Source organism: Grus americana, chromosome 1 (assembly GCF_028858705.1).
Source record: "Grus americana isolate bGruAme1 chromosome 1, bGruAme1.mat, whole genome shotgun sequence".
Lineage (NCBI taxonomy): Eukaryota > Metazoa > Chordata > Aves > Gruiformes > Gruidae > Grus > Grus americana.
Genome location: NC_072852.1, coordinates 114,471,130 through 114,480,077, shown reverse-complemented (window position 1 = coordinate 114,480,077; position 8,948 = coordinate 114,471,130). Strand labels below are relative to the sequence as shown.

The 8,948-nt window shown below is 49.5% G+C and overlaps 1 protein-coding gene across 1 annotated transcript; it reads left to right on the top strand.

The window, feature by feature from the left end:
- Positions 1-260: 260 nt before the first annotated feature.
- On the top strand, positions 261-8,731 carry ADAMTS1 (ADAM metallopeptidase with thrombospondin type 1 motif 1). The gene is made up of 9 exons (XM_054808735.1): positions 261-1,381; positions 1,780-2,126; positions 2,569-2,701; positions 3,125-3,292; positions 3,605-3,891; positions 4,137-4,323; positions 4,426-4,601; positions 5,483-5,658; positions 6,032-8,731. Exons 1-9 carry the CDS (start codon positions 859-861, stop codon positions 6,771-6,773), a joined length of 2,739 nt encoding a protein of 912 aa, XP_054664710.1. The 5' UTR covers positions 261-858; the 3' UTR covers positions 6,774-8,731.
- The last annotated feature ends 217 nt before the right edge of the window (positions 8,732-8,948 follow it).

The window sequence follows — 8,948 nt, the reverse complement described above, 5'->3', positions numbered from 1 at the left end:
GGGAAGGGGCCGCGCCGCGGCAGGACGCAGCCCGCCCCCCGCCCGGCAGCCAAGGGCCGACCCCGGGCTCTGCCCGCCGCGCCGCGCCCCGTCCCGCCCCGTCGGGGGCGGTGGGGGGGGGGGGGCGGGGGGCCGCCCGTGGCAGCGTTACGCACGCAGTGAGCTCAACGGCCTGCGGCCGAGGGGCGGCGCGGCGGGGGGCGGCGGGCCGCGCCGGGGGTGGGGGCGGCCCGGGCAAACCCCATAAAGGGCGGCAGCGGCCGGCCCGGCTGCCGCACTCACTCCGCACGGCGGAGGCGCCCAGACCACAGCAAAGGGGGCCCGGCCAGCCCGGCGCGGAGGGCTGGGGGTGGCGTTCACTGTTTTCTGCTCTGCAGGGACGGGAGGCTTCTCCGCGCTCGCCTCCCGCCGCTCCGCGGAGCCGTGGAAGTGCAGGCGGGACCGTCCCGGGGCTGCCGGAGGGGTGAGCGAAGAGTCGCCGGAGCTTCCTCCCCGACCGCTGCTGCTGGGGAGAGCTGAGGAGGCGGCGGGAAGGAGAAACGGCAGCGAGAGAAAGAGGACAGACGGACGGAGAGACAGACGGGGGGAACGGCTGCTCCCCTCGCAAACCCTCGCTCCCTGCCGCCGCGCCCCGGCCATGGGGAAACCGACGCCGTTTCTGCAGTGACCGCGGGACCCGGCACCCGCCCGGCCCTTCCTACCCCTCCGCCAGCAGAAAGAAACTAAAAGACCCCCAATACTTGAAAGCAAAAAAATCATATATATATATATATATAAAAAAGCAAATAAATAAAAAGGGCTCCGTCAAGCCAGCGGCCGCAGCAGCAAGCCTCCCCCGCCCCGAGTTCGGCGGCCGCGATGAGGACCGGGGGGCGCCTGCCGGTGCCGGTGCTGGTGCTGGCGGCGCTGCTGGGGCTGTGCAGCGCCGAGCGCCCCGCCGAGCGGCAGGCGCTGGTGGTGCCGCGGCGCCTGGGCGCTGCTGGCGGCCGGGAGCGCTTCCGCCTGGAGGCCTTCGGGGAGCGCCTGACGCTGGAGCTGGAGCCCGACAGCAGCTTCCTGGCCCCGGACTTCACCCTGCAGTACCTGGGCGGGCCGCCGCCGCTGCCGGAGGACGACCTCTCCCGCTGCTTCTACTCCGGCACCGTCAACCGGGACCCCAGCTCCGCCGCCGCCCTCAGCCTCTGCGCGGGGATGCGCGGCGCCTTCTCCCTCCGGGGCCGCCAGTATCTCATTCAGCCGGCCCCCGGCACCGCGCACAGCCGCGGCGCCCACCTTCTCCGCCTCCGCGGGACCCACCGGGCCGCCCCCGCTGCCCGCTGCGCCGTGGCCGAGGCGGGGGCGGAGGCGGCGGGGCCAGAGCCCGAGCCCACCGGGCACGCAGGTACCGTGGGGGCGCCGCGCCGCCCTCCGCGGGGACGGGGAGGGGAGGAGAGGGGTGATCTGCCTCGCCCTGCGCCCGCCTGCGCCCCCGCCCCGACGGGGCTGAAGGCGGTGCCCTGCCGGTGCTTCCCCCTCATCCCCACCCCGAGGGGCGGTGGGGGGTGCTCCCACCTGGGTGCGGGTATCAGCCCTCCGCCCGGCGGCTGTCTAGCGTGGTTATTCAGACGCGGCTGCCAAAGTTTTGGGGGCGGGAGCTGGGCGCGGGGCCGTGGGGTACATCCATTAGGTGCAAACGTTGAGTGTCCGTGGGTTTTGAGTTCCTTGCGGTGGTCTCTTCCAGCGGCATTTCTCTTGTGCTCACCTGCACTTTCCCTCCCTCTCTTTTTTTTTTTAATGCAGAAATGAGAAGCAGAAGGAAGAAAAGGTTTGTGTCTAGCCCCCGCTACGTGGAGACCATGCTGGTAGCTGACCAGTCCATGGCTGAGTTCCATGGCAGCGGGCTGAAGCACTATCTCCTGACGCTGCTCTCCGTGGCGGCCAAGCTGTACAAGCACCCCAGCATCCGCAACTCCATCAGCCTCGTGGTGGTGAAAATCATGGTCATTTACGAGGAGCGGAAGGGACCCGATATCTCTTCCAACGCAGCCCTGACTTTGAGAAACTTCTGCAGCTGGCAGAAGCAGCACAACCCGCCCAGTGACCGACACGCGGAGCACTACGACACGGCAATCCTCTTCACCAGGCAGGTGAGGTACACTGAGGTCAAATCCATCCCCACACCCATTGCTTCCTACCCCCGGAGGCCTCCTCTGCCAGGAGATCTCCGAAAAAGCGTTCAGAGGCAGTCTTGTGTCATCACAGCTTCAGCAAAGTAGGCTAAAAATGAAAGGAACCGCTTTTTATTTAGTCGTTTATTTTACTGTTTGCGCCATCTCAGGTGAAACTCACAGTACGTGCAACGTATTTCTGCCTCGTATATTTTTAGCAGATTTAGTATGGAAATTATGCATTTTATTTCTACGTGTAACCTTTGTGTATGTTCCAAAGACAGATTTTTGCCATCATACCCAGTGAAGTGCTGAATATTTATGCTCTTTCCATAAGTAAAGGCAAACTGCCAGGGCTGGATGTTTCTTGCCAAGGTTAAGTCTCTGATCTGATTAATAATGAAACTGCCTTTTTTTACAGGACCTCTGCGGTGCCAAGACATGTGATACTCTTGGGATGGCTGATGTGGGAACGGTTTGTGATCTAAACCGCAGTTGCTCTATCATAGAAGACGACGGTTTACAGGCTGCCTTTACAACAGCCCACGAACTAGGTACTTGAAACTTTGAAAGGCAATTTCACGTGATTAATTGAAGCCAGCTCCATGCCGTAAAGCAAAGAGCTGCCCAGCCCGCAGTGCAGGCTCGCCCCGCAGGGCACGGAGCACCCTGCGCTCCCCGACACAGTCGGGAGGAGGCAAAGCTTTGCCTTGTAGCAGGGTTGAACCGTGGAAAGCAAATCCAGTCTGCACAGCATTGTCTGTAAGAGCTCTGTATTTGACTGATCGGAGAAAAAAAGCATGCGAGGGGAGTGAAGATACAGTGTCATCTGCTTAAAATTTGGCAGTATTCAGATTATTATATAAAGGCCAGGCTGGGAGCAGCTCTATAGTAGTTTTTAAAATAGTATTGGTAATGCATAGGACAGACTTCCTAAAATCACAGACTTTCCTTTTCTTTTTTTTTTTTTTTCTAAGGCCACGTGTTTAACATGCCTCATGACGATGCAAAGCAGTGTGCTGGTATTAATGGAGTAAGCCGGGACTTCCACATGATGGCATCTATGCTTTCCAATCTGGACCGCAGCCAGCCGTGGTCTCCATGTAGTGCCTACATGATTACAACATTTTTGGATAACGGTCATGGTAAGAGTATTAAGCTTTCCATTCATGTGGCATTTAAGCTCTTGTGCTTTACTGCTTCGCTTTTTTTTTTCTTTCTTTCTTTTTCCTTTTTCTTAACGGAGTGCTTTCTGCTACAGTACAGCGTTAACCTTTTACGTGCTGCCAGTGAATTTAGGAGACCCTTATTTTTACAAAAATGGTGGCACAAAGACTTAGGTTACAAAAGAAATGCAGTTCCATAGATGGAAATATGTTTTTCCCTGTTGAAATCAAACTCACTGACAGCACCGTCTGCTTTTTTTTTTTTCTTTCCCCTTTTTATTTCCTTTTCAGGTGAGTGTTTGTTGGACAAGCCCCACAAACCAATCCAGCTTCCTTCTGACTTGCCTGGCACGTTGTACGATGCCAACAGACAGTGCCAGTTTACATTCGGAGATGAGTCCAAACACTGCCCCGATGCAGCCAGTACGTGTACGACGCTGTGGTGTACTGGCACTTCTGGAGGACTGCTCGTGTGCCAAACCAAACACTTCCCTTGGGCAGACGGCACCAGTTGCGGGGAAGGGAAGTGGTGCATGAATGGCAAGTGTGTGAATAAAACTGAGAAGAAGCATTATGATGTAAGTATTAAAAAAAAAAAAAATCAGAATATATCTTGGGTTGCAGAGTAGCACAGATCACTTCAGTGGGAGTAATCAGTTAAAAGGGTATGAATAAATGGAAGCAGCTAATAAAGCTTAGAGCTTTTTTTTTTTTTTTACAAGTGGCTTAGGTAAAAATGAGCACGACTGTGGGTTTTGTGGTTTGGTTTGGTTTCGCTTTTACTGTATTAACTTTTTCGTTCTACTTTTGCTTCTCATTCCAGACGCCAGTGCATGGGAGCTGGGGGTCCTGGGGGGCATGGGGAGAGTGCTCCCGGACCTGCGGCGGTGGAGTGCAGTACTCCTTCAGGGAGTGCGACAACCCTGTCCCCAGGAACGGGGGGAAATACTGTGAAGGGAAGCGGGTGCAATACAGATCGTGTAACATCGAGGACTGTCCAGACAATGATGGTAATCTTTTCCTCATTTTTAAGGCAGAGGAAGGGTATCCTGTGGAGGAAGAGCATGTACAGAAGGTGATCTAATGTCCATCTGTCTGTCCTTTGCCTGCAGGCAAAACCTTTAGGGAGGAACAATGTGAAAAGCACAATGAGTTTTCCAAGTCTCCCTTTGGAAGTGGACCTGCAGTGGAGTGGACACCCAAGTTTGCCGGTGTTTCTCCAAAAGACAGATGTAAGCTGGTCTGCCGAGCAAAAGGAACAGGATACTTCTTTGTTCTACAGCCAAAGGTATTTCAAAACTATACCTCTTCATCTAATCATGAATAGGATTTGTATTTGCTCTAACTCTTTCTGTGAAGTTCAAGAGTCAAGGAGCGTAGAAATCTGAAACTATCTTTCTTGTATTGAAGCTAGATTCTTACTTCTCCTCTTCCTACACGTACAGCTTGATTAGTGCAAGCATACTTTAAATATTCTGGCACAGTCCTTCCAGTTATTTCACATGTAACGCCTCTTCTACCCACTCCACCCTAGTTTCCTTTCCTCTCTTTCCACCAATTTGATTACACTGAGACATGTTTGGAAAACTGGGGGTATTCTTTGCCAAAACATTGGTGCTTTCTCATACTGGTTACTAATACGCTGACAGCTTAAAATAAACAAAAAGAGAAATGTTCATCTTGCATAGCTACTTGAACTCACTGTCGTAAGATGTTGAGAGCCAGTAACTACCAGGGCAATGACACAAATGTTGTTTGTAGAGCAGTACTCATAGAAATAAAGGATACATTGGACACCATTAAAAGCAATTTTGGTCCTGTACTTCAAGGACATGACTACTTTCTAGTGACGTTAGAAAACAATGTTCTTTCTTTATATGAAATCAGTAAAATAGGGTTTTTTTGGGGGCAGAGGGGGTGTTAATAAAAACTGAAATTGGCTGTTTTCTCCTGTCACTATGGCATCGTTTTTGCAAGTGACATGAAGTAGCACTACATACTTCAACTATCTATGGGCTGCTTTGGTTTTTAGTTTCAAAAGCCCTGAAAATACGGGTGCTGCAGGTCTTCCACCTGTCCATATTTTGCATTTTATATATGTCTGTATTATGCAATTACAAAGCAATGTGCATCTTCTAATCAAACACCTACTGCTTGTTTCCTGCGAAGGTTGTGGATGGTACCCCGTGTAGCCCCGATTCCACCTCCGTCTGTGTCCAGGGACAGTGCGTAAAGGCTGGCTGCGACCGTATGATAGGATCCAGTAAGAAGTTTGACAAATGTGGTATCTGCGGTGGCAATGGATCCACCTGCAAGAAAGTGTCTGGCACACTTGTTAGAGCAAAGTGAGTATATGACTGCTGTTGTTATTTTGTTTTGGTGAATGTTTTGTGGGTGTAAGCTTTGGGTTTCCAAGTTGGTGAGATGTTGCCCCAGTTTATCGTTGGAACTGAGATTTGATCTGTCCGAGTCATCTGACTGAAGATAACTTACAGTGAGATCCCAGCAAAAGAAAGCACCTTGCACATGGGCACACTTCTGCTGTAGCAATAATGTGGGATGTGACTGCAAATCCCTTAATCCATTAATTTGATTAGGTCGGCAGCTCATGAGCTTAACTCTTTGGCTTCAGATCAATTTCAATCTTGTGCCAGGCACCTTCTTCCCTTTCACAGGAAAGAGCAGAGGACTCAGTCTTTCTTTTTCTCTCTTGGGCAGACCTGGCTACCATGATGTTGTCACCATTCCAGCCGGGGCGACGAACATTGAGGTGAAGCAACGAAACCACAGAGGCGCGAGACACGACGGGAGCTTCCTCGCCATCAAAGCTGCAGATGGCACCTACGTCCTCAACGGCGATTACACCCTGTCGACGCTGGAGCAGGACATCACCTACAAGGGCAGCGTGCTGAGGTACAGCGGCTCCTCTGCCGCCCTAGAGAGGATCCGCAGTTTCAGCCCTCTGAAGGAGCCTCTGACCATCCAGGTCCTCACGGTGGGGGACCTGCCGCAGCCCAAGATCAAGTTCACCTATTTCGTGAAGAAGCCTGCTCAGCCTGGGTCGGAGAAGGTGCCCAGTAGAAAGAAAGAGTCTTTCAATGCCATCAGGGAGATCATCTCCTCCGAGTGGGTCATAGAGGAGTGGGGCGAGTGCTCCAAGTCGTGCGGCTCGGGCTGGCAGCGGCGGGCAGTGGAGTGCCGGGACCCCCAGGGGCGGCCGGCTGCCGACTGTGCCCGGGAGCTGAAGCCCAGCGACGTCCGTCCCTGCGCCGACGTGCCCTGCCCGCAGTGGCAGCTGGGGGACTGGTCACCCTGCTCTAAGACGTGTGGGAAAGGTTTCAAGAAGAGATTGTTGAAATGTATTTCTTACGACGGCAGCGTGCTGCCACAAGAAAGCTGTGAGCCTTCCAAGAAGCCGAAACACTTAATAGACTTCTGCAATGTCATGGACTGCAGTTAAATAGTATAAGTTGGGAAAGCTATTTTTTTTTATTATTTTATTTTTTTCCTTCAGAACAATGCACTGAAAAAAAAAAAAGGGCTAGAGGCAGCGCATGTGTTTTTGCATACAAAATTCATAGTGAGGATCCATTGAGGTGGGACAGTGCAAATAGCTTTAGTCGGTGTTGCATCTTAAAAATACCCCGCCAACTGAAAATTTGGTAGGATAGCAGACCCATGTCACTCACTCGTCTTCAGCAGATAAGGCCTGAGGGCATTATAATTGCCTTTTTAAAGTCTGTTACAAATTAAACAAAACATGAGTAGTGGCCAAAACACATTTAAGCAAATGTTTTGGGGTTCGGTTATTTCTCCCTTCTTCTGGATTCTATTCTGGTACTGATCAAGTCCCCATGTGTAGGAAGGGGAGGGAAAGGGGAGTGGAAAAGATAGCTTAACATAATTGGTCAGGGCTTACCTACCTCACGAAAGGCAAAAAAAAAGGATTGGAAAAGGAGCTTTAACTATTTCATTCATGGCTGCTATTGTTTCAGAGAATAGTTTTATATAAAAATAAAGCCATATTCTCTACCTGTAAAGAGTAAGAAATATCAAGAACAGTCAGTCAACTCCACAAATAACTAGAATGTAATTCTTTTAAAGTACCTTTATGTCATCCCAATGTGCCTGTCCGTTTCTCTCATCCACTCCAATGCCATTGTGGTGACATACGTAATCCAGAGGCTAGAAGAAGTGGAAATCTTCATGGAGCAGGTAGCGTCTCTGAGTAGTTGCTCTTTGTGCCTTCTGCATACCTTCCACGGGCTTTTCTCATTCGAGCTTGGTCTTACCATCCTGTCAGCCAGACTGATGGCATTTGTGAGCATTTGAGTCATGCTTTCACATTCAGATCTTTTACCTTATCCCAGCTGATGGAAATTATTTGCATTTGGGTTAAAAAAAAAAAAAAATCAAAGAAATCCCGCTATGAATGGGAACCTCTCCTGTGTGGCCTCTGATGGGTTTGTTGTGCTCAAATCACTGGTAAGGCGGGAAGACAAAGCTGAAGGATAGCTGGTCCATCCACAGCAATACGCCAACATTCACATAATTAAAGTTTGTGCCAGTCCATAGACAATGAGAGAATATGGCTTTCCATATGTATATAGTAAAATATATTGCTATAGATTTTATATACTTTATAAGTATTTTATATTTCTTTGCCTTCTGGGAAGGGTTATAATTTGTAATAAATGCATATAATGAGCGTATTTATTTTTATACTTCTTGTCTAATGTGATCTTCTAAGTTATCACTTTTTTAAAAGGACATATAACAAGAATAGAGTATTTATACAGTATAATATGTAACTAGAGGTAATAAATGAACCCTATAAATTTTGGAAATGGAGCGTCTTTATTTCACTGGAGTAAAACTAGTCCATTGAGCGGAAAGAGCTTGGAATCTAAGGCAATGTTAAAAAAAAGCTGAACAACATTTTTCAAAATGACTGGTAGCTTAGGCTACTAATTGACTGTGTTAGTGAAGGGGGTTGGAAAACTCTACCCACAATGTCATATACCACGTTAAAAGGGGTAATTTTGTATTTTATTACTTAACCACTAACAGGGTGCTCAGTACTGTTGTTTCATCTTTTTAAAAAAATGGAGTGCAACTAGACTGATGCCACTGGTTTTAATAACTGCTTATAGAGGGAGTATTGCTGTCAGTGGTGTTTATAACCAACAAAATATGTACAAAAGTAGCAGTTTTACCTGCTCCACTTAACCTTGCCCTACTGGGAAAGAAGCAGTCAAAATTCAAAACCATTAACTGGTAGTCAGAGGTTTTCCTCACAAATTTCTGGAGGGCCTCCTGATCATGCTTTTCTAATTAGAAGTGCTGTATGAATGAGCTGTTCTAATGCTGTTGGTAACACGTTTTTTAATATTAAAATACATACTAAGCATCAAGAAACGGATTTTTTACTCCCTCATTTCTGATCTCATGACCACTGCAGTCGAGGGAAAATCTTCTGTTGAACTCGGTAGGATTTTTGCCATGGAATTTGAGACATCAGTCATTTGTGAATACTTTTGGCTTTGTGTCATGTAAAAATCTATTAAAACTTCCTTTGCCAATGTTTGGACTCTGTCTTGCAGAAATAGTTCCTACTTTATTCCACGGATAAAAT